The 26,251-nt window shown below is 40.8% G+C and overlaps 1 protein-coding gene across 1 annotated transcript in view; it reads left to right on the top strand.

Moving 5' to 3' along the window:
• The window catches only part of LOC149186139 (uncharacterized), a 46,207-nt gene extending 22,253 nt beyond the window's left edge, over positions 1–23,954 (top strand). Inside the window, exons 2-4 of the mRNA XM_089409236.1 lie at positions 22,675–22,839; positions 22,922–23,043; positions 23,130–23,954. Of these exons, the coding sequence (XP_089265362.1) occupies positions 22,675–22,839; positions 22,922–23,043; positions 23,130–23,954 (1,112 nt within the window). The remainder of the gene's footprint in view (positions 1–22,674; positions 22,840–22,921; positions 23,044–23,129) is intronic.
• Positions 23,955–26,251: the final 2,297 nt, after the last annotated feature.

The following is a 26,251-nucleotide window of genomic DNA, read 5'->3' on the forward strand; positions in this document are numbered from 1 at the left end:
AGTATGCCAATGCATCAAATTGGGAAGAAGGTACCCTAGAGGAGGAAATTACTAATGAAGAGCTACTTGAGAGAGAGGCTAGAAATATGCAAAAGGAAGCTGACTTAGAAACTTGTGGACAGGTTCCCCTCTCATACAAAAAGCAGCTTGGAGCAGCTACTACATCATCAACAACACAGCAGCAAACTGCCGAGAAAGCACCGCAGACAGCCAGCAAAGATAAAGGGAAGCAGGTGGAACAGCCACCTCCATTGACAGAAGAACAAGTGGAGACATTGTTACAACAGCAAGAAGAGATGGAGCAGCAGGAACAAGGGCAGCAGCAAGAAGAGGTACAATATAATAAACAGCAGCCCTTGCAGCAAGAAAAAGTGATTGATGCTCCAAGTTCCACTGAGCAACAGGCTCAGAAAATAGTGCCTCCTGGGGCAGAAACTACTTTTGATACCTCGGTCCTCCAAACCCCACAAAAGGAGGACTTAACCAGGAAAAGAGATAGAGAGACTCCCCTGACTTCATCCATCAATCAGGGAGAGAAAAGACAAAGATTAAATGACTTTCCAGAGGATGACATAGCAATTAGACAAGCAATGGGCATGGGCCCACCCAGCGGAGAAGTTTCAGCCAGTTCATTCCAGCATGAACATGATAGAGCTATAGGAGGAGAGGTCAGCTCCTCCAGCCAGCACAAAGAAGGACAGGTAAGCATCAAACAGCAATTTATTGACATTAAAAGGAGGAGTGATCCTATTAAAGTACAGCTGTACAATCATTTGCTGAACCTGGCTCCCACCAATCAGCAAAGACTCATGTCTGCCTTTGATGTAAGTGAAGGCAAAATGATCATGAGTCACTTCATGCCCACAACTCTGCATCCCCAATCTACCTCGGATTACCTAAGGACCAACATGGAGGTTCTGGCTAAAGACATACACCCTATGGATAAAATCGAATTGCATAAACAAACTGGTGAAATGGTGTATGCCTCCTTGGCAGATGAAACATTGGAAAACTACAAATTGAAGAGCAGCCTTGATAATACAGCCTCTCAGCTGGAATTGGAGAGAGCATCATCACAAGCCAAGGACAACAGAATCAAGTCCTTGGAAGATGTAATCATAGAAATAGGACATGATCCTAAAGATGTTAAAGGTATCCAAGAACTGTTGAAGCTAAGGGATGCAGACATGGCGGCCTTAAGAAAGAAAATCAAGCTCCCAGCTACCATCCATCCACAAACAGATGAGGTTGCCCAGCAAAGGCAGGAAAAGGATGCTACAGATCTAATGATATCCCTGTACAAGGAGCTAGTTCGGACTCAAGACAAGCTAGGAGAATCAGAAGCTGCAAAGGCAGCACTACAAGCAGCATTAAAGCAAAGAGAAGAGGGCCAAACCTCCCAACCTCCTCCTGAAATAATCAGTCTTGAGGAAGTCCCTCCAACAACTACTCCTCCTCCTCAACAGACAGGGCCTACAGCACCAACTACAGCAACAGCTACACCAACAACAGAGCAGACTCCTAGTCTGGATATGCAGAGGCTGCAAGCCGAAATCCAAGTTCTTGAGGCTCAAATGAAAGAGCTTGATGAAGTCAAAAAATCTTTGACTACAGTGAATGAAAGATTTGATAAGAGCAAGCAGAGTGAGGCTGCAAAGGAAAGAGAAATAAAAGTTCTAAAGAAGAGGATAACTGAACTTGAAAAGGAGCTCACACTAGAAAAGGTAACAGCAGAGTTAAAAGCAGTCCTCTGGGGTAACATTGGTCGGTCCATCACCAATCAGTGGCAGTATATTGAGACTATGGATGAGCAAATAGTACTCATTACAAAGGCAAACAGGGAAATACACAGAGCTAGAGCAAGCCTTGGCCACATGCCAGATGCTGCCAGCAGAATGATCAATATTTTAAATAACAAAACTAGCTCTCAACTAGCTACCATGGGAATTACTAACAGGACTGAAACAATCTCAGTAGTTAAAAGAGTCCTGACACTAAGAAGCCTAGTTGGAACGCTGGAGAGGAGAACACAGGATATGCAGACCGAAATCAACAAATTCCTGGACAGATTCCTGGCATTGCAGAACAGAGGCCTCCCCAGCATATTAAGCAGTGTAGGAAGACTGCTTACCCTGGAAAATTACATCAAAAGGGTTGATGCCCATGCTGCAGCACAAATTGCAAAACAGCCCAGTACCTCAGCAGAAACAGGGCCAGCATCAGGGCAGAATTTGTATGATAGGGTGGATAACCTGTTTTTTATTATGAATGAAATTGATCACCTGTTTGATACACCACCAAATTTCTTTAAGTATACAGAAGCAGATGAAACTATGGAGGCAATCATAAAACACCAATTGCCCACACAGGAAGTGTGGAGAAATTTGACACAGATAATTTTATCAAGCCAGAACCCATGAGCGTTAATTTTCTCCAGTTTTTGAGCAGTCATGCACAGGCAGAATTTTGGTGGATAAATCCACAAGGAAAAGACAGATGCTGAGCCAACTCAGCAGGGCTATTTACTCACCACAGCAGCAATCACAATCACAGGTGGCAGACCAAAAATACAGCGCACGAGCCATAAAGTCGGGTTCTCAAGCATTTGATCAAAGTATCCCAACCGACTCAGCAGTTCCCAAAGGCCAAAATATCTTCTGACAGAACATCAAGACGCCTTTATTTTGTATTCAATGCTGTAATAAATTTCTGATAATAATATCTCAAAAGTTGGTGAGAACATTAAGTCTGAGATAACTTAGAACTCAGATATTTTTGTAAAAATCGTATGTATATATTCGCCCCGCACATAAGCTTAAGGGGTTGTTGTTATTTTCATTTTGGAGATCTCACTTGCTGTAAAATTCTCAGAGAAATAATACAAAGGGTGAATGGAATTTCCAAAGCTTGGCGTACCTTGATGCATTGTGATGAATGGTGAATGTTGCAGGATTCCAGACTGTTTCATAAAACAATAAGTCTTTCTTAAATCTCTGTGTTACATGTTTTCGAGTCTTTTGTTCTCTTTTACTGTTTAAATGTTTTACACTTAATAGCAAAGTAGAAGAATAGTTCCAGGATTTAATCACTGATTACCCTGAACTCAATCTGAGCTATTATCCATGTTTTCTTCAGATACAGTGAATGAAGTGTAATTCTTAATTGCTGCACTTTAAAACCATATCTTTTGCAGTGATAGACATTCCCAGGGATTCAAGTTTTTCCCTTGAGACATCTATCCGTTTCTCATACCTAGTTTGGTGGAAATACTTAAATACTTTAGTGAAAATTCTTAATTGCTTTCACTGGTTTTTTCACCTGTTCATGTTATAAATCAAAAATTTTGTTGTATGAAGTATCCAAATGGCCCTGTAAGTTTCACCAATTCACCTCAAGGTTTCTAGACACCTGTAGCCATAGACTCCATTGCCCAATGATATTTAACTCTTTGAACATTATATCACAAGACCTGAAAGAAAATCTTCAACCAAAACATAAACAAAACCTGTGCATAATACCTAGCCTAAAAACACTATCATAACAAATACAAATCATAAAGAGAGAGCCCTCTCTGATCACAGTTTGGCTAGAAACAGTGATCAAAAGATTGGTTAGTGGTTACCCCGGCCGTATTCCCTTGGGAGTCATAGGGAACAACCTGGGTGTTAACAACTTGGAAAGTGGCTTTACGTGATCCACAGTCCGGTTTAGGGACCACTAGGCCATGTGCTCTATAATTCGGAGATCCGCCTCACTCAACTTCGAATCGATCCAAAAATCCAGCACAACCAAAACTTGAGAAACCCATCACACCGTGGATATCTGGAAATGGAAAGGCTAGCATGAAAAAATTGTTACACCTGGCGAAACCCATGACATAATAGAAAAGGAACCACATGCAATGCCATGCATGCCAAATCATGCAAAGAAAATACACATGCAAATTGATACCTGCAAAGAATCCCACTGAAGTTGTTTGATCCTGCCTTTCCCTACTTGATCTTCGATTCCTCTTGCCTTCTTTGCCTTTCTAGATCCAATGCCAAAGTGTTCCAAGAAAAATCTAAGCATCCAAGAGTGAGAGAGAGAGAGAATAATGAGAGAGCTCCAAAACTAAACTGACGAAAGGCTACCAAATTGATCCAAAATGGATTTTGGATAGATTCCTAAGTCTAACTGTTCCTCACAGAGGAAAATGGAAGTCCAAGGAAGTTCTTGGAAATAGCCCCATTGCAGAGATAATTTCCTTTTGAATCTACTACAACTTGAATGGGAAAAAATGGACTTAGGATGTAGAAGTTATTGCATAAAGAAGATGCCCAATTTCTTTGAAAAAAGAGGAAAAACCCCTAAAATGGGAAAAAAACCCTTATAAAGGGAAATCAAATTGGAAAAAGGCAAAGGGAAGGACTTAAGCAGAGGCAGAAGAAACCCTGATCCGCCGATCCAATCAATCGGATCGGAGACATGCCTATATGCGATATCGGGACCCTGGACTCGACGATTGCGATCATGCGATATGCCAATCGCGGATGATCAGATCGGCGAATCGACATCAGCGTTGTACAGAACCCCTGGGCCATGTGCGTTGAGATTTGCGATAGCGATCGCGACATGCAATCTCAGCCGTCGGATCACGAAAGGAATGGATGACTAGGATTAAATCGGCAATTGGCAATTATCAGACCCGTCGGATTTCACAAGCGCAATTTATAAAATTTGAAATCTAGTAAAAATGATTTTCTGTGTATTAATGCTTTTTGGTGCAAAAACTGAAATACAAAGGAAAATGCCCAAAGGTGGTAAAATGGACCCGAAGGCGAATTCTAATCCCGATTGCATAGATTTTGAGTTCCGTAAAGGAGGATTCTGGGCCGGCCTCAAGTGGTAAATGGTTTTGGGCTGGCTCCGCCCAATCCCACACAATGGTCGACACGTGGCTGGTGAAGGAGAGAGGAAAACCGCCTTTTCGGGCGGGCAACCTCTATACCCTTAAGCCACCCGAAATTGCATATCTACCATTGGATCGGAGATCACGTAGATCGACGGTGAAGAGTGCAACAGCGGCCAAAGGTGGACTCGATACGATTATAGGGTGGATGCGATAAGTTTTCAAGTCCGCTAAAAGGATTTTTTCGGGGTTTTCAGTGTTTCCTGTGTATTTGGGATTTTGCCCAATATGCCTGTGCGATGCGATATAACACCTAATGGCGGACCTGATAGGGATTTTAGGGGTGATTGAATGGAATTTCACGTCTGAGAATTGCGCCCGATAGTGTATTTTCCGGAAAATGCCTGTGTAATTAAATTTTCTCCAATTTTGGGTTATTGGTTGGAAAACAGCCCCGATCCTTCGTAACAACTCCTAATCATCATTCCATGCTACAAGTGGGTGTTTTTGGCAGATGATGAGGCACTTGAAGCCATAGAGTTACAGAGCCAGATGGCCAGTCGAACAGATAGCGTAGAGAAGCCACAGAGCCATAGGAGAATGATTGAACGTAGGGAAACAACTGGGGAAGCCGAAAAGCCAAGAAAAACACCTCAAAGGAGCCGAGAGAGCTCAATTGAGGGCAGGAGGAGATAAGGAAAAAGCAGGAGGGTAACAAGCTATTGCGCAGAGCAGCTGAAGGAGCCTTTGGGGTCACTTGGAGATCAAGTGAAAATCCAGAGAGCTGAAGGTTGCAGAAGGCCAAATCCAAAGCCAAAGAGCTAGAGCCAAAGAGCTAGAGCCAAGAGACAAAGCCACGAGCCAGAGCCAAAGCCAAGATCCAGAGCCAGAGTCAGAGCTAGAGCTGAGAGCCAGAGCGAGAGCCAGAAAGCCGAGAGCTTCAGAGCCAGGGAAAAGATGGTGTTCTAAACCCACTAAGTTCTGTGTAAACTAGTGGATTTGAGCGTGGAGCTTGTAAAAGAACTCAAGCCATGATCCAAGAGAGCCTAGTTGAGTTGACTAGAGCTCAAGGAGATGTAGCCTAAGAGTTTTGGGTGAACTCCATATTAAACTTGCTGTCTTATGTGTGTGTGTTATTTGTTGCATTGTTTCACTATTATATGTTTTATATCAGTTTCAGCAAAATCATTTTACAACACATAAACAGTTCAAAAGAAACACAAGCATAGACCTATTTTTCAAGCATATTTACTTCTGCATTGGTTAATCATTTGAGACTTGGGAATATTTAAGCTTTGGAAGTGGGAGAGGTTCTTGTAAGTCAGACAAGAAGCCTAAGTGACCCTTTTTCAGATTAGGTAGTATCGGAGCCTGAGATTGATTAACCACACCTTCAAAGAAGGTTATATTAGCATGCTTGATTGACAGAGCAAATATTGCTTGTCTAAAAAGTGTTTAAACAGTCAGCGGTTGATTGTATGCTTGTTTTGCAGATTGACTATTGTTTTAGTTTGCAGAGGTGAAGGGAAAGCTATTGATCGCTCAGTCCAGGAAGAAAAAAAAGGAAGAAGGGCTGAAGGCATTCTTCTATCCCAAAGGACCTCAAATCAATCCTTGAAGCAAAAGAAGTTTGTTGCCAAAGGTTTCTTGAATAAGCTCTTTGTTAATCTTGTTTGAAGTTCTTTTGTTCCTTGGTATAATGACTACTTCTACAAGTGAGTCCTCAAATTCTTCTTTCTTCATCACAAGAATTTTTTATGAAGACATGAAGCAAGACTTGTCCACCATGATGGAGATGGTGAGAGAAATGTATGAGGATGGAAGGAAGAGCATCATACTTAGAGAGCAGTTGAATTCCATGAAGGAAGAGAAGTAGTTGCTCTCTGACAAATTGTAGGAAATGGAGAGGCAACTTCATATTGCAAATATGAACCTGAAAAGGATGCATGAGTTGGAGACATAACTCTTTATTGCCCAAGAAGCCTTAGTCAAGTATCATCTTGAAGAAGAGGTAAACCATTCGAGTTTGTCTTCAAGTTCCTCTAAGAATGCTTATATTTGTTCTTTTGAAAAGCATACCAAAGGCATAAGTTCCAAGCTAATGTCCAAGATGGGCTATGAAGGAAGAGGCTTGGGAAATCATGCACAAGATATTGTTGAACCAATAATGGTTAAGGAAAGGCCTAAGTATTTGGGTCTTGGCTATGGAAAGTCTTATGGGAAATGTTAAAAAACTGCCATGAAGGCCATTGAGACAGCTCCAAGAAGGATTTGCATTGCAGAGTGTGAAGATTTTATTCAGGAGGAATGCAATAGCTTGAAACATCATTTGTAGTATGTAGGTGTTCAGAGGCACACACTTGAACTAGAGAGTTGGGGATACTCTGACAACCTTGAAGAGATTGTTTTTGTTCCAAAGGGAGCCACTTCTTCATTTGCTTCACCTCCTCATGAAGGCAATAAAGGTGAAAGAGGCAGGTATAAATCTGGTTCTAAACATTTTCCTTTTGATTGTGCAAAGCATGATAAATTTCCACATAGAGATGGGAAAATAATTGCTTATTCCTTTTGTGGTTTTGATAACCATAATGTTTCTAGATGTTGGAAGAGAATGGCCACATACAGGAAGCTTTTGAAGGAAAAGAAGCAAGGAGCCAAAGGTCCATTGGACAAGGCAAATCATGTTGTCAAGAGGATGAACATGTAGTACACTTACTACCATAAGCAAGGGAATCTTGCTGCAAAATGTTGGACTTTGAATCCAGCGATGCTTCCACAAAAGCTGAAGAAAGTGGAAAGAGAAGATGGCAGAAATGGAAAGGAAGATTCCATGGATGATGTGTCTCAGGATGATTCACATGATGATGCTGATGTGCAGAAAAAGGTAGTACCTTTGAAAAGGATATTATCCTTTAAAGTCCCTATGAACACATCAATCCTATGATCCTCTAGAATATTTTTTACCCTTATGTTTAATTTTTGGAACTCCTCAATGTGATCCATTATTGAACCCTTTTGTTTGAGACTTATCAATTGGCAAAAAAAGGTGTTGCTTTTTGTATCCTCATAATGTGTTGTCAATTCTTTCGTAAAAATTGCCCAAGTTATAATTTGTTTATGCGAGCAATGCCATTGACACCATACAAACTGATTTGGTTCCAAATATAAATTTGCAATACATACCTTTCGTGTGTTTTGCACATTATTGAGATCGAAAAATTGCTCCATCTGTAATATCCATGTTGCGGGATCCTTGCCATCAAACTTCCTCATATCGATTTTTGGAATATGGTGGGTCTTCAATCCAACATTAGAGTCTATGAAATCATGATTAACATTTCTTTTGTTCTCATCATGAGTTTCCTTTACTACCCTTTCAACATTAGTAAGCATTTCTTGTAGAAACTTTGTCAAATCTGTCTTCAAATCTTCCATGCCTGTCTTCACATCGTCCATCTTAGTTTCCATGTCATTCATCTTAGCTTCTACATCTTTCTTTAAACAATCCATCTTAGCTTCCACGCCTTTCTTTAAACCATCCATTTTAGCTTCTACATCTTTCTTTAAACCATCAATCTTAGACTATGTTACTTTTTGTGCAAGTGACACTTGTTGCACTTGATCTCGTAATTTTGATATGTCATGTTGCATTTCTTCCTCTTATCCATGAGTCATGCTAGAGCTTTTAGGTTGCTTACTAGGTGTTTGAATTTTCTTACCTCAGGGCATCAATTACCAATAATAATGCTTTATTATGCCCTTTGAATTCCTTCAAACTATTTTTTCAAACCAAGCTTATGCAAAATTTAAAAAAAACTACACACCTTTTTTCACTTTGTAGGAGCTTGATATTGAATCTGATGTATCTCTGTAATTTCAGATCATCTAGTTCTGAAATTGCGACTTGTAGTAGCCCTTTGCGTCTTATTTCCAATGCCACCAGTCTGATCCAAATTGGATTGGCATTATGAGACAAGTGTTGTCCTTGATGGCAAATCACACTGAGGACAAATCATAGTGCAGAGGGATAGAAGCAAGGAATTGATGATCAGACTACAAGTACGAAGAGAAAATATATATACGCAGGTTCACTATATACCAAGTAGGGTATACACACAGTTTCACTATATACCAAGTCGTGTATACGCAGGTTCGCTGTATACCAAGTAGGGTATATAAGCAGGTTCACTATATACCAAGTCGCGTATATGCAGGTTCGCTATATACCAAGTAGGGTATACACGCAGTTTCATGCACGAAAAGTGCGTACATGTCGGAAAGCTTACTTTTGGTCCGTGGTAGTTAGTCCTCGGTATTTGAACCTATGGTTTTGGACCATGGTATCTTGACAAGTGTGTTGATCCCAAGTATTAGGCTCTTGGTATTGATTTATTTTGGTTTTGGACCGTGGTATTGAGAAAGGCCTAAGACTATAAAAGGAGAAGAAGATCATTAGGCAAGGGTATCCGAAAATTCTTGAATATCTGAAGAAGTATGAGATCTAGTATGCAGGTTATGGGTTGATGATGCATTTCTTGATCTGATCTAAGGAGGGATCTCACCAATTGATGGAGAACAAGATCTAAGGAGAGATCGGGATCAAATTGTTTGAAATGAACTATCTTTATGATGCTTATTCTAGATCTACATACTAATGCATGTATTGTTCTATAAGTATTATGAGTATGACTGATGTCTGGTACAACTGCAAGTGATGAGAAATTATTTTTAGATCTGTACGCGGGTTGTCTTTGGAAAAAGCGTGTATGTACACGGGTTTGATTCATTATAGTAGCGTATACATTATGAAGGATAATATTTGAAGTTGCAGATGGATTTGATGGTTATGGCAGAGTTCTGTTATCTGCTTTGTGTTCTGGTAACTGTGTTGTTGACAGGGTTTCAGTGTTTCAGTGATACAGAGATTGATGATAGTAGTGATTGTTTTTGAGCTTCAATGATAGTTATGGGTCCAGTATGAAAATTTGATGAAACGTGGCCTTCAGATTATGTGTTGTGCTTCAGGAGTATCCAGTCTAAAAATTTATGAAACGTGGTACCTGGAGGAGAGAATATTGTAGGTCGGTGCCTACGTACTAGTATCTAAGCTAGTACAAGAGCAAAAGGGGTTGGAGCTCCCTTCCAGGAGAGTCTAGAGAACGAGAGAAGGTTGTAGCCTGCGTGCTGGTAAAGGACTGCACCAGTACATTGTAAAAGAAGTTTCTTAATGAAGGAAGATAGAAACGAATTGCAGTAGGTGGTTTTCACCCACATTGTGTTTCCACCTTAAATCATGGTGTTCATGTGTGCTTCTTGTGTGTGATGATCTGTTCTGTTTTTACTGCACTTGCTTAATGAAGTTCTGATGCACTAACTAAAGATCAACATTTAATGGATTAACTGAATCATAAGTATTTTGGATATACGCTAGTTGCTTTAGACACAGCTGCGTATACACGCGGATTACCTTGAATGAAGTAGCGTATATGTATCTAAGTATGGAAATGAAAAAGTTTTATTGATCTGATAATACTGATTCACCCCCCCTCTCAGTATTATTTCCAACAATTGGTATCAGAGCAGGTCCTTTGGTAGAAGCTTGATCGCTTGAAGGAGATCCGTGGAACTATGGGAAAGAAACTTAAGAAGAAAGCACCTAAGAAGAAGAAGACATCTCAGAAGAACTATGACAGTGGGAGAATCGATTGGGGATTAGGTATAAGAAGCTCTTCAAATTCAGAATCAGATTCAGAATCATTTCAGAATGAAGATGAACTATCAGGTATGAATTTGCTATCCTCTGATGTTCCAGCTATCTATCCATTTGGAAAAGATGAAAGTGATAGTGAAGCAACTGAATTTGCTTTTATGGGTGAGCAAGAAAAGTATCAAATAGAGGCAGTATTTATAAGGCTTACAGAAAAAATTAAAGATCAACAAGATCTATTGAACAAAAGGGAATGTGCTTTGAAAGAAAAAGTTACCAAACTAAAAGCTCAATCACAGGAAGGAAACAAGGTAAGAAAGTTACTCAAGGACAAGGAAAATCAATGTCAAAAGTTGCAGGATGAAGTCAATGAAAGAAGCACAACCATCAAGAAACTCAGAGATAGATCCAGTTACTATGAAAGTCTTGAAACCACGATCCGCTCGCTAAAGGAAGATCTTGAAGAATCAAAGAAGCAGAATAAAGATCTACTCCAAGCTATTGAAAAACAGGTAAACGAAGATATCAGCTTAAAATCTCGACTGGAATGTGCCCTCAGAATTCGTCAAATGCAATAGGATCTAAATGAAGAGCAAGAAAAGGAGATTCTCAAACTAAGGCATCATTTGGAAGAAGGAAGGAAAGCTGAAGAAGACATGAAGAAGCAATGTCTAGAAAAGGAGGAACAACTTCAAGTTGAGGTAAATATCTTGAAAGGTAAATTAGAAGAAAAGGATAAACTGTTGAGATTTCAAGATAGTACTAAAGCCTTGGATGATATTCTTAGTAGTCAAAAGTCTCCTATTATCAAGACTGGTCTTGGTTTTCATGAATCTGTTAAAGCTGAATCTAGTTCACAAGGTGAGGCAAGGAACTATAAAGAGAAATCCAAAATGATCAACAAGGAGATGAAAGGTCAATCTCATCATCAACCAAGGAAAGCAATTCTTCAAAGAAAATCTTTTACTCCTCCTATGAATAATGTTGAATGTTATGTATGTCATAATCTTGGACATGTTGCAGCCAGATGTGGAAGAAGAAGAGTTCAAGACCATCATGCAGAAAGATCATCACATTCAAGGTACTTTAATGGATATTGCTTTGCTTGCAATATGTTTGGTCACAAAGCTGTTGATTGATACAGGAGGAATACGAAACATGTAATACGTTATGCATGTAACAAAATTGGACATATAGCAAAGGAATGCAGGAACAAAGGACGGACATCACACCAAAAGGAGAAAACATCATCACACTTGAAGATATGGAAGAAGAAGGAACTACAGTCAGGGGGAGCATGTTCAGCACAACAGAGCAGAGATATCAACATGCACTCAGGGGGAGCACAGCCCTTTGACCTTGATGAAAAAGGGGGAGAATGACTTTGAGGATCTTGGGGTTGCCATCAAGTCCAAAGGGGGAGATTGTTGGCATTTTGGCATAGATGTGGCGCTATGGCACAGGTTGAGGGGGAGCATATGCCTTTAATAATTCATTGTTAGCATTATGGTTAATAGTCCTTGGTGATGATGCTTATATGGCTAAATGATATATCTTGCTATGATGTGGTTATGAGTTGTCCATGATAAAATCTCATATGATTCTTGGGGATACATAGTTGATGATCAGATCATATTTATGGTTGATTCTTTGATGATGCATATATGGTGCTTACGTGGTGATCTTCATAAGGATAAGGAGAAGTACAAAGCTTGAATACACATCTTCCTCACTTGATGATGAGTCACTCATATGCTGCTGTCATCATATGCATACAGTTATGATGCAGACACTCTTGTGGATAAGGATTGTTGCTGTTGATGATATCAAGAAGTTTTGTCAAATGAGCTTGAGCTCAAGATACATAGTGCTGATACATGGATGACTACTCAAAGTTGCTTTGTTGGAGACATGGTGATGAGTTCTAATCTATATGATGATAGGTTGATACTTACACATGTTGATTGATGCAGATGTTCCCAAGTAATGATACTTGGATCATGTAGATCTTGACGTTGATGTAATGGCTATGGTGGTTTCACATATAATGTGAATGATTTCATGATGATGTTTAAAAGGAGGAGTTGACATCTATGTTCAGACATACCTTGTTGCAGGACATTTACAGGTTGCTGATATGGAAATGGTTGTACGCGAGTTTCATAAGGCCTATCCGCGTATATACGCTTGTTTATGTGGATGCAGATGCGTATATGGAGTTTTGAAGGAAATCAGCAGGGACAGATGTTGGTTGCAGAGAGTCTGATATGGGTCTGACAGAGACCATCTGGCACAGGTTCAGGGGGAGCAGATAATCTTCCAATGATGCATTGTTGGCATTATCTTAGAAGCTTTTGGTTCTAGTTCACAGTTGTTGTTGGTTTTAGGTGAAACAAAGGCAGAAAGATCTCTTGGTTGCTGATCTGAATCGACAAATGCTGGCAATATCAGTCATTGGTGACTTTCATAAAGTCTTGCTCTAGATATTTCGGTCATATATCTCTTTTGTGATATCTCTTTCATGATGTCAAGGACATGTAACGGCCTATATTGGTTTCCCCACTATGCCTGGGATGAAAATGTAATGCTCTTGCTTTATCATGTGTAAACTTTTGATGTAACCCCACTTGGTTGGGTGGATGAGTCAATTCTAGTATATCCCCACGTGGTTGGGAAATGGATGTATGTATTGAGTCTTTTGGTGATAGGAAGGTCTCTTATGATGTATAAGTCACGGTTCTTCTTGAAGAACATCTTTTTGCAGATCTTGCCTTCAGACAAGAAGAGCATGAACAACACACTTCAACAGTACAGAGACTTGGCATGTGCTCAGGGGGAGCATGGACAGATTGGTACACTTTGGCATATACAAAGGGGGAGCACATTTGGAGATTTCAGCAGGTACTCAGGGGGAGTATGGACAGCAGAATGTTTATCAAGGAAAGAGAATATGTTGGTCCACCCTTTGCCCTTGATGTCAAAGGGGGAGAGTGATTTGGTGTTGATGCCATCAAGTCCAAAGGGGGAGATTGTTGGCATTATGATGCATGTGTTGTACTTGATGGAAACCCTCTCATAGAAGAACAACAAACTTACATATAACTAGATCAATCTACAGATGTGACTAAATGCATGGGATGCAGGACAGCTCAAAGGAATAAGAAGATCAAGTTCTAAGTGTGACAAGTTAGCTTTGCCATCAAGTCCAAAGGGGGAGATTGTTGGCATTATGAGACAAGTGTTGTCCTTGATGGCAAATCACACTGATGACAAATCATAGTGCAGAAGGATAGCAGCAAGGAATTGATGGTCAGACTACAAGTATGAAGAGAAAATATATATACGCAGGTTCACTATATACCAAGTAGGGTATACACGTAGGTTCACTATATACCAAGTCACGTATACACAGGTTCGCTGTATACCAAGTAGGGTATACAAGCAGGTTCACTATATACCAAGTTGCGTATACGCAGGTTCGCTATATACCAAGTAGGGTATACACGCAGTTTCATGCACGGAAAAGCACGTACATGTCGGAAAGCTTACTTTTGGTCCGTGGTAGTTAGTCCTCGGTATTTGAACCTATGTGCCGTGGGGAAAAATGCCTATGCAGGACGATCCTATCCATCTAAGGTGTGACAGTGCCTTAGCAACAAACAGAGACAACTATTCTAGTATTCTTCCTTTATGAATTAAGAATGAAGAGAGATGGATGGACTAACCGGTGTCTTCCGTTTGTCCCTCGATCCGGTTTCTCTTCTCTTTGAGAGTTCCCAGCTACTTGCCTTCTCACTCGCCCAGCTTCAAGAGGTTTCTGCAAGATCACAAGAAGAGAACACTACACAAAGACATGGATTCATATTCATAACTAGTTCAGGATTAGAAATAAACTAAACATACTAATGCAATCATACATCAAAGATACACCAGTATATAGGAGAAACCAAGATAGCTTTATTGATGAATAACAAGGTTCAGGAAGAGATACAACCCAGAGGGCTCCAATCCAGCATCTCCTTCCCAGCAAATGAAATTCCTATCTTCACCTTCCCTCAAAGCATTAAGCACCCAATGATTCCAATCTCAAACCAACAACAATTCTTTGCAATAACAAAATTCCAGCCTCTAGATCCCATGGAGGAGAGATCCATATATAGATGTTTGGAGAGAGGATGAGTCAGCTTGAGATCTGACTAGTGTCCTCTCCCTCTGTCAGTTCTTGCTTCCACTTGGAGGTTCTTGCTTCCACTTGGAGATTGAGAACCTCTTACTCATCACTAGTCGAATTCACTGAGGCAAGTGTCATTGAGGAAGATTCTGGAAGCTTCCAGGGTCTTGACACCTTGTTGAATGAACTTGCCATTTGTCAATTCTCGCTCAGCGCACCTTGGTAGTGCTTCTACCTGCGTTGCAGTGCAGGTAGCCAGTGCAGACTTTGCATTTCAGCGCAGACAGCTAGTGGAGCCTCTGAATTGATCCTGAATTGACTTGTTTTTGAGCAGTTTCTGGTGGAGAACTTCTGTGAATTTCTGTGGTTTGTTAGCCATGTTCCTCTAGGGGTAGGAACAACATGTTTAGGGACTTTGGATCCCTTAGATTATGGAAATTTCATGCTTAATGCTGTAAGGCACAAAAATGTCTATAACAGTTGCCCCCTAAAGTATGAGGCCGTTTATCGGGTGAAATGCTTTATCAGGAGGATCCGAAGTTCATTCATTGCTAGGAGGAGACCTGTAATACAATACAATACAATACATTATTTTTCATACTGCTTTCATGATCTAGCTGAGGCGGGCATTCCCATGCTCAGCTTTATAAATTCATTATTTCTGTACATAGAACAGACAATCGTCTGATGGTAGAGCGATAATTTTGATGAAATTATCATCCTTTGGGTAGGATGATTATCTGCTGCAATGATGTACATGTCAATGTATTTATCTTTCCTGAATATATATCGCAGCCCGGATGGATGAAACTAGATCCGGGGTCTTCGAACTCATTCGATCTTTACTCTAAGTACAAGTCGATCCATGTGAGAAAAGTTCTGAAGTCGAACATGGAAAGACATCGCTTGATTACCGGTCAATGAGGTAAACCGTTAACAAGCGCGAGAGGAATCACCGATAATGATAATGACCCTCAAGGTACTGCAGTACAATTCACGTGGTGTGAATAAAGGACTTGGCGTCGAACACCACGCAAAATCTTTCGGTCAAAGGTCATTGATGTATACATGTCGCCGGAAGTGAGAAACTTGCCATTGATGCATGCAAGCTTCAAAGTACTGAAGGGGTTGTTCCTAGATCAACTTCTTGGATAATGAGCTGATGTCGAAAAGAAGCGATCCGTCAAAGGAGGGCGTTAATGAATCCAACATCAGTGACATGGAACGGAGCAAATTATTTTGATGGAGGTGAAAACGATCTGATGACATATGATTCAGGGTGGCGGTCATGAAAGGATGAAGGATAATGTATGGCAGTGGATGGGACACGGTTGACTTCTTTGAACGACTTCTCTTGAACTTATGGCGACACTTATGCGATGGATCGGTAGCATTACCCCAAATATGGATGGTATGGTGAGACCATGGTGATGTGACCGGTGAATGAAACAACCCAACCCGATTGTGGTACGGAGGAAAAGTGTCATGTTCAAGAGCGACTTGCTACCATCAAAGTTTTCTTTAGTTTCTCCCAATTTTTCCCCAGTCATTGCTGACCAGTACCTCTTTATTTTTGTCAAGCTTGAGGAGGATAACATATGCTTGTTCTATAACTTGCCCTTCGGGCAAGCCCATCGCTATGTTTTAACAAGCCTAGCGATAGTGAAACTCGTTCTCGTCTAAAGACAAGTTTGTCGCTATTTAATGCATTTAACGAGTCTAACGACAAGGATAACTCGGTCCTTTTCATTTTTAGAGAGTCTGAAAAGGTACGTAAAGTCAACTCCGAAAGTCCTTTTTCATCATCTAATCCCTTAAGTCCGAAAAAGTATAAAACAATACAGAAGGGATGAGTTTTCGATAGTTTTAACGAGCCGAACAAAACAAGCGCTCGATCTTTTTGTGCAATAATCCCTCAGGTCCAAAAAGATTAAAATCTAGAGGAGGGATAGCTCTTCCGGTCGCTTTAACGAGCTGGAAGGCCAAAACTCAGCAATCTTTTCATATTTTACGAGTCAGATGAAAAGAGCTTAAAGAAGACTCGTCTTTTGAGGAACGAGTGATAAAACGGGTTAGCAGCTGATTCCAGGTAAGGCTTGGAATTTTCCAATCACGGCAGTGTCACAAGGATGGCTAAGTGAAATCACTCTTCGCAGCTGTTCCTCAAAATGGGTAAAAAATCATATGGAGGTGAATGATCGGCCAATGGAAAAGTGGAGGTGACGGTGCAAACACGACCAAGGCTTTAATGGCTGATGGTATTACATTCACTGTGGTTATTTACCGGGTAGTTCATTTTTTAACGAGCTTAAACGCGGATTGAAACACTTGCTCGATCTTATGTTTATTTTTTAACGAGCATGAACTATGCGCTAAAACTTCTCGGATCTTGCGTTTATTTTTTAACGAGCATGAACTGTGTGCTAAAACTGCTCGATTATATGGTCAAATTTTGATTTTTTACCATGACTAGCTTTGCCCTTTTCAAAGATAGTACTGTATCCTCAATTGCTGCATCAAACTAGTTAGAAATGAATAAAATTTGCTTGAAAATGAGATTAAACCCTAATATTTTGCTTTGAACTACGTAAAAAGCAATTAAAAAGTGTTTTTACCTCTCATTTTACCATTTCATTTGAACTTGGTTTGTTGGAGCTTTGGAGGTGCCTCTTTCCCCTTGATTTTCATCAGCTGATTCCGGGAGATTCTGCGGACGATTTTCGGCGCCGTCTGGACCAGGTAGGAGCTAAACTTGAGCTCTTTCATTTCATGGTTTCTTTTCTGCATTCTGTGCATGTTTTCCTGAGCTCCTGGGGTTTTATTGGGTCGCTCTGCCATCAGCGCACCTGGTTCACTGGAAACCTGCGCTGAATGTCAAGCTGCATGAAGGCAGTTTGACCTTCAACGCAGGTGGAATACTGGCTAGTTGCGCTGGGCACAGAAAAATAGGTTTATTGCATAGTTTTTGATGAAAATTTTTCCAGTTTCTCATCAAATCCAGGATCTAACTCCTCTCATGTTTGTTTTTCAGAGATTATTGGAGCAAAATGACCCTTACATGGCGAGAACGAGAAGACGAAGAAGAGGACTTGATTGCCTTACATGACCCTGTCACGGTGAACGCGCTGCGGAACTGTGGTCTGCTGAAGTTCTTCCGTATCTCTAGTATGAGACAGCAGATCTCCTTATTGCAGTATATGCTTTATGCTTGGGATCCTATCAACCAAGTATTTCAGATTAGGAGCAAATCCATCCCTTTGACCGTGGTAGATATTTACTTCTTGACTGGCTTGTCGAGGCGGGGTGCCCCCATTTCTTTGTCAGGTTCGGCCCGAGGGAGTGACTCTGTGAGAGATTATGTTCGCCAGTATTGCAGGGAAGGATCTCAGCCGAGCAGGGACGACAAGATAGTTATCCGTGAGATTGCTGACAGGTCTCTCAGGTCCATTCTGTATACTATTGGTAGGATGGCCGGTAGTGCATCTCTTCATGTTGCCAACAGATCCTATGTGCAGCACGCCTTGGAGTGCCTCCAACCGAAAATATTCAACTGGTGTGATGCAGTACTTCTTCAGATGAAAAGTCAGTTGACCAAGGTAAAGGACGGGAAGTTGAAGAACTTTGGATTTGGTTCTATTTTGACTGCCTTTGCCTTGGAGAAGATACCACTGATGCAGCCTCAGTACATTGCACTCGACTTGCCTTCTCCTACCGAGCCACGCATGCAGAGATGGGTTGATCACATGTCTAGGCATGCTGGTCATTCTCAGATTTCTTTCACTGATACCTTCTTTAGGTGGTTCGAGCGTCAGGAGATGGTCTATTCCGAGTATCCATATGTTGGCATGGATTTCCGAGGTGATCCGGATTTGGTACTGCCGGATGGCGAACAGTGGGGCGCTATTGGTAAAATCTTCGACCATATCACTGTTTACTGTTTTTATTTGTAATGTCCTTGTGCTTTATTCTATCAAGACTTTAATCAAACTCATGTGTGCATGCAGATGTTGGTCCTGTTCGTCCAGCAGTTCGCCCGAGAGCGCCAGTTGCTGCCCCAGCAGGGGAGACTGCTGGGAGGGTTATTCTTCGTGACCTTGATGTGGCCGAGACCCTTACAGCTGTGCAGGAGCAGGTTGAGAGCCTTACTCTTGGCATTCCGGATGTGAGGATCGATGAGTTACCTCTACAGTTGCAGCGGAATACTACTGGTGTGCCTAGACGATGGACTCGTCTCTTACGCATGATTTCACAGGCCGTGACATGCTATCATGAGCATCACTAGGCTAGGGTGCCCCCTAGCATTTTGAGTTTTTGGGTCATGCGACTGATTTTTGTCTTGGTTACAGAACATCATGTATAAACTATAAACAGCTTATATATATATATATTTTGATTTTCGGGGTTTATTCTGGTTGAGTTATATGATCCATATGTACAACATTGATGATGTGTCTCTTTTTATAAATGTCGCAAATGTCTATCTAACACATAGTTTGCTAATGAGTCGGTTAATGTGTTTAAGTTTCTAGAAATATGTTGGTATTGAATTAAATCAAATTGTCTTTCCAAAATCTTAACCCTTAGGAACATGTGATAAATAGCTGGGTTGCGGATGGAATATATACCATTGAGTTGTAGTATTACGAGTTGTGAGTCTAGCCTGACGATTAGTCGGCGTATACCATGGGTGATGGCATCAGAGAGTAGTTCTATCAACGTGCTATACTCAGCGATGTTATTCGTTGATTGCCCGATACATACACCTCTGAAACTTACTAACTCGCCGCTTGGATCAAAAATGGCCCAGGCTGCGGAGGACAGGTTCCGCGAACTACGACTCGCTCCGTCGGCATATCCAACACATGTCTCCAGAAGGTTTGACATCTGCAATAAATGTAAAAAGGTGGATTACTCGACCAAAACAAACACTTTAGCGAAAACAAAATACAACAAAAGCATACAGGTTACTATTTAAGCATAGTAACGCTTGAGGTACAACCCATTACGGGGTTGCGCCAGTGGAATTCCGTCATAATCCATTAACTCGTAGGCTCCTTTTGCTAACACTTGTTTAACAATATAGGGGCCCATCCATAAAGAATTAAATTTACCTGCTCCCAATTTATCGGATTCTTGGTCATAAAGCAAGACCAAGTCACCTTCTGAGAAGACACGGGGTTTGACATTTTTGTCGAACTGCGCCTTGACTCGCTTCTTATGGGCTTCGTTAGCCAAAGCGGCATCACGACGGGTTTCATCCAATTGGATTAATTCCAAGAAACGAGCCTCTTCTTCTGAAGTTCTGGGGAGGAGATCAATTGCGAGTTTAAGAGACGAGATTTCACACCGGATTGGCAAGACTGCTTCCAGGCCGTACACCAGTTGGAAAGGTGTGAACCCAGTTGCATTCCTTACCGATGTTCGGTAAGCCCACGAGGCTGAGTACAGGATTAGGTGCCACGTTCTTTTGTGAAATTCGATCATCCTTTGCAACATACGCTTCAAGACCTTGTTGATTGCTTCAACTTGTTCGTTGGCTTGTGGATAATACGGGGTAGAGCTGTCGTGAGATAGCCCTAGCTTGGCAGCTAATTCAACCATCATGTGATTGCGAAAATGCGATCCATGATCTGTAACTATAGCCTGTGGTACGCCGAACCTGGCGACTACATGATTGAAAAAGAAAAGGGCAGCTGTTTCACCAGTGTTATCTAATGTAGGCATCGCCTCGGCCCATTTGGTAAAATAGTCAACGGCGACTATAATATACCCATGCCCCCCGGTCGAGGTGGGGTTACATGTCATGAAATCGATGCCCCATTTGGTGAAAGGCCCAACAACAACTATTGGCTGTAAAGGTGTGGGTGGTCTTCTGGTTTTGCTCTCAAAAATTTGACAAGCATGGCAACTTCTGACTGCGGTTATGCAATCTTTGAACATGGCTGGCCAGAAGTATCCAGCTCGTAAGATTTTCTGTGCTGTTGCATATCCAGATTGATGCCCCCCACACGCGCCTGAATGACACTCATTCAGGGCTTTTTTGGCCTCCTCATGGGTGAGGCACCTTCTCAGAACTGTATCGATACCACGACGATAAAGCGTATCACCGCCGATCATGTAGTCTTTTGCTTGGTATCGTATACGTTTCAGTTCTGAGTGAGAGGTGTTAGGCCTGAATTTTTGGGTTTGGAGATAAACGATTATATCTCCATACCACTCATCGCTTGTGGATATCAGAAACAAACTTTCGTCCACGATTGATTCTTCGGATGTTTCAACATTGGACAATGATGGGAGATCGCACAATAATTCCGGAAAACTAGAGCTTTCTTTGATTTGGATTTTATGAATTCCAGACCAAACTCTTGAAGGATTGCCATCCATTTTGAATATTTGCCCCCCAGCAACTGTTGCGACAATATATAAGTCATGGGGTTGCAATCAGACAAAATGGTAGTTTTCCGAAAGAGGAAATAATGTCGAAATCTCTGAATCGCTTGAACAGCTGCAAGCGCTAGCTTTTCAACGTAAGAATATTTGCTTTCTGCATCATTCAAGTTTTTACTTGAATAATATATAGGATGTTCAATTCCATCGACTTCTTGAACTAAAACCATCGCAATGGTCATATCCGCTGCAGCCAGATACAGGTTAAAATCTCTTTGATAGTCTGGGGCATACATTAATGATGCTCTTACTAGAGACTCTTTCAGAGCGTCAAAAGAAGCTTGCGCCACCTGATCCCAGACAAAAGGTACATCCTTTTTCAAAAGACGAGTATAACCTTTAGCAAGTTCTGCGTAATTTGGAATGAACCTCCTCAGAAAGTTTGCTTTCCCTTGGAGTTTCTGAATCAGAAGCAAATTTGAAGGTGGAGGCAAGTTTATGATTGCCTGAACCTTACAGGGGTCGAGACGAATCCCGTCCTTGGAGACTACAAAGCCAAGTAAACGACCAGAGCTGACGCAAAATACACATTTGTGTGGATTGAGTCGTATCTTGTAGTGTCGGCAACGTAGAAATATCGCTCTTAAATGCTGCGGATGATCCGTACGCTTTCGCGAATGAGCCAGAAGGTCGTCGAGGTATGGTTGAACGATGTTCTTGATGTCATGGAAGGCATAATTCATTGCCCTCTGAAATGTCGCCCCTGCGTTCTTTAAACCAAAGGGTAATTTTTGATAAGCGAATGTGCCCCACGGACAAATGAATGCAGTCTTTGACTGGTCCTGTGGGCGGATATTTATTTGATTATACCCGGAAAATCCATCCATGAATGCAAAGATTTCACATCCGGCGCATTCATCAATTATTTGGTCGATGAAGGGTGCAGGGTAGTTGTCTTTCGGACAAGATTGGTTTACATCCCTATAATCGACACACACTCTAATTGTCCCTTGTTTCTTCATAACAGGTGTTATCACTCAAGAAAAAATAGTTTAAATTCTGAACATCAATTTTTTAAAATTTGTCAAAAGGATTGGTGTCAGTTTTGGGCCTAGTCTTTTCATCTTGTTTTAGAGTCTTGTTAAGAGTCTTGTTAGTATGTTAAATGGGGTCAATTCTCTGTTGTAGTCCATCACTGGTCTCACACCGCACCTAAGCTCCATATGCCAATCCTATTTCAAAGTTCATAGCACAGAAACCTTGGTTTAGGTGATTTCGTAGCGGAAAACACCGATTTTGTACTAACTGAGCTACGAAATGGGGAATTCGTGCTGATCCATAGCACATCTCACCCCAGCTGTCATATTTTCTGCAAATTTTTTTACGGGAATAGCCTTCAAATTTGATTCTTGCCTGCACTATTCAAATCGATATTTCCATCCAAAACCGAAGACAATTCTCGGGCAATAAGGGATGTACTGGAGAATGTGTGATTTACCTTAATTGTGGTGGTTGTAGCAATGCTGGTTCTGGCATTTCTCATTTCTGGCACTGGTATCATTTGGAAAGATGAAAATGTGAAAAGTAAAAACAGTGCGGAGGATATAACGAAATGTTCTTTTCCGCAAAAGCAATTACTTCTTGCAGAAATTGACATGGCAGATGCAGGCTCAAAATCAGGAGGTTATGTAGTTTGCCGTAAGAGATTCATTGGTTAATGTTGGTCCATTGAAAGACTTCACATCTGGATTGCGATTGAATGCAGACCTTAACGCAACAGGTGTTGCAAAACAAAGCAACTATGAACTGGTAGGTTGTTCTGGTCATGGAAAGAATGTTTCGTTATGTGCGCTTCAACAATCTATCCGTCCAGAACTAATCACTGAGGTTGAATTGGCGGGATGCAAAGGAACGTGGATGGTATATCACAAAGTTTCAAGTAGCCATGCATCTAAATCTGCAAATCTAAAAAGGCGCTTGGAAGAAGTGGTGGTGTTTATGTTCCTCCTTTCAAGCTGGCCCAAATGATGAAAGATTTGCAAGATAAAAGTAGTTTGGAATATCAGCATATGTCTTGGGATGCTCTTCGTAAAAGTATCAATGGGCTTGTAAACAAAGTGAACGCATCAAACATTAAAAACATTATTCCAGAGCTCTTTGCAGAGAACCTTATCCGGGGAAGAGGTCTATTTTGTAGGTCATGTATGAAATCCCAGATGGCATCACCTGGATTTACTGATGTTTTTGCTGCCTTGGTTGCTGTGGTGAATACAAAGTTTCCAGAAGTTGGTAATCTCCTTTTGAGAAGAATTATTTTGCAGCTTAAGAGAGCTTTCAAACGCAATGACAAGCCTCTGTTACTAGCAGCAACAAAATTCATAGCTCACCTAGCGAACCAGCAAGTTGCACATGAGATCATTGCTTTGGAACTTCTTACTGTTTTGCTGGAGAATCCTACAGACGATAGTGTTGAGGTTCCTGTTGGATTTGTAAAGGAATGCGGGTCCATGCTTCAAGACCTATCACCTCAAGGCCTCTATGGAATTTTTGAGCGATTCAGGGGTATTCTTCATGAGGGAGAAATTGACAAACGAGTGCAGTTTTCGATTGAAGGACTCTTTGCAATTCGCAAAGCCAATTTCCAGGGTTATCTTGCTATTCGTCCAGAACTGGATCTTGTGGAGCAAGAAGATCAGTTTACCCATGAATTTTCCCTAGAAGATGAGCTTGATCAAGAAGTTGGCCTCGATATTTTCAAGCCAGATCCAGTTTTTTTTGGAGCACGAGAAAGCTTATGAAAACCTTAAGAAAGATATCCTTGGAGAGGAATCTTTAGATGAAGTAGAAGGAGAGAATGATTCAGGTCAGGAGTCAGATGAAGATATGAAGATGGTACTGTTCATTCAGTTGTATTTGCTGGATTTTCAGCAGAGTCTCTTGCTCAACGAATTATACACCACAAAGCTAAAGCACTGCTAACTTGTAATGCTGTCCGCCAGGGTGCTAAATTCATTAATCTGAAAGAAATAAATAGACTCTGCGTTGGTGGAATCATCTAAAAATGGAGTTCCTGTAGGTGTCTGTTTGACATATGCAGATGAGTTTGCATTAAATAAAAAACACACCATGAAAGAAAGGAAGAGACATCTGGTGGCAGGATACAATTCCAAAATACATGACCGAATGTGAAGTTAGATGGATTGATGCAGAAGATCCTCTGTTCCTTCTATATGCAAGTGGTAGTACAGGGAAACCTAAAAATGCTGCTCAAAGATTGCTGGCCTTGTGAACTTAGCTGGTTTTGTGAACTTGACAAGTCTGGATCTAAAGAGGTGCTCAGGGATTCATGGTGAATTGGTGCATCTAAAAGGGCTTACAAAATCAGAAGCAAGCTGTTTTTTAAAAAAAAAAACTCAGCAGTTTCGTAGCGCGCTACGAAATTGCTGTAGATGATGATTTTAACGCAAAACAAGCAGTTTTGAATTATAGGCGGGAATTTTGAAAGGGAAACATCTAAAAAGCATACACAAAATCATCTGAAGCTATCTAACAGTTAACCAGGTCAAGACACGTGGAGATAATATGCATTCGAATCCAACTTTGGATTCTTGTCATAAAGGAAGCATATCTCATATTTATCACACTTCAGGATTGGTGAAACAGTTACAGTTTGCAAAGGTTTTGGCTTTCACGTATGCAAACGGTGGACAGCACATCAAAGACGTGGCAGTTTGCTCCATTTTGGGATAATTAAAAGATAAAGGATATACTTCGTTGGATCTGGACATGGTAAGGCATACTAAATATAGATACACAGGGACAGTTTCATATATTTCAGGGTATTGGAAAGGATGTGGCATTAAAGATCAAACATGGAGATTTGAACATCCATTACAGCCAAACTAAAGGGGGAGCAGATGTCAAAGAACGAAGTTCATTGTAATTAAAGCCATCAAGCATGTAATATGGAGTTAGAGTCATAGTTAATTTAGAACTCTTAGAAAACTCCAGTCAGCACTTTATTGTATTTATTAGTTAGTTAAATGGTTGATAGGTGTCATTAGAGGTAGTTTTCGAGTTCCCCTCATGCTGGAGGAGGAATCTCGATTAGTTAGAATAAGAGTTCTATATATAGCTGAAACAGCAAGGTAATGAGGGTTGGGAAATTTTATAACAGAGCATTGTTTTGGCTTATGTAAGGACAAAGTTTCAGTAATATCATTTGGCTGCTTTACTTCTCAGGATTCATGAAGGATTTCTATGTTCAGAATGTGTGATTTTATCCTTTCCTTAATGTCTTTTATAGTTACATAGATGTATAATCAATCAGAATTCACTGATTGTGCTCTGATTTCCTGTATGCATTTATGAGCTGTGGTTCCATATGTGTTATGTTCTGAATACTCAAATGCTGAATGCCCTGACTTCTATGTAAAGGCAGTATCATTGTTTACTGAGGTGCTGTTGACTCCATAGGCCCAATGGAAACTTGTTTAATGTTTTTCCAGCATCCATATTTATCACAGATATATCACAAAGAGTTAGCCATCTTATCTTAATCAAAATCATTAACCCATCTAGAGAGAGCCCTCTCAGGTTGAGGAGGCTAAGCCTCAGCCTAAAGTAGGTTTGAAATAGTTACTTGAAGTCTTCCTCGTCTGCAGCCTTCCAGGGCCTAATTTTGAGATAAAAACAGGGACAATATTCGATACCCAATCGGTTAGAGGAACTGGGTAGATGAAACCAGCATGGAGAAGCTTTTCAACTTCTGCCTTAATGGCAGCGGCTTTCTTGGGGTGCACCTGCCTGAGCCGTTGTCTTACCGGTTTGACATCAGGATACATCTTAATTTCATGTTCAACGATACTCGAGTCGATGCCTGGAATTTCATCATATGACCAAGCAAAGACATCTCTGAATTCGCGGAAAAGAGCGTTATATATTTCAAGTTCCGAAGGAGAACAACATTTGCCAACATAAATATTCTCTACAACATTTGTTTTTGTCGAGATATTTATGGCTATAGTTTCTTCAATATTGGATAATTTTCGCTCGGAATCCACCGTATTTACAGTATTTGATAGGAATTCAAAAC

The sequence above is a fragment of the Pinus tabuliformis genome, chromosome 3_1 (genome assembly GCF_031772625.1).
Source record: "Pinus tabuliformis cultivar Carrire ecotype Pingquan chromosome 3_1, CPIR1, whole genome shotgun sequence".
In the NCBI taxonomy this organism is placed as follows: domain Eukaryota; kingdom Viridiplantae; phylum Streptophyta; class Pinopsida; order Pinales; family Pinaceae; genus Pinus; species Pinus tabuliformis.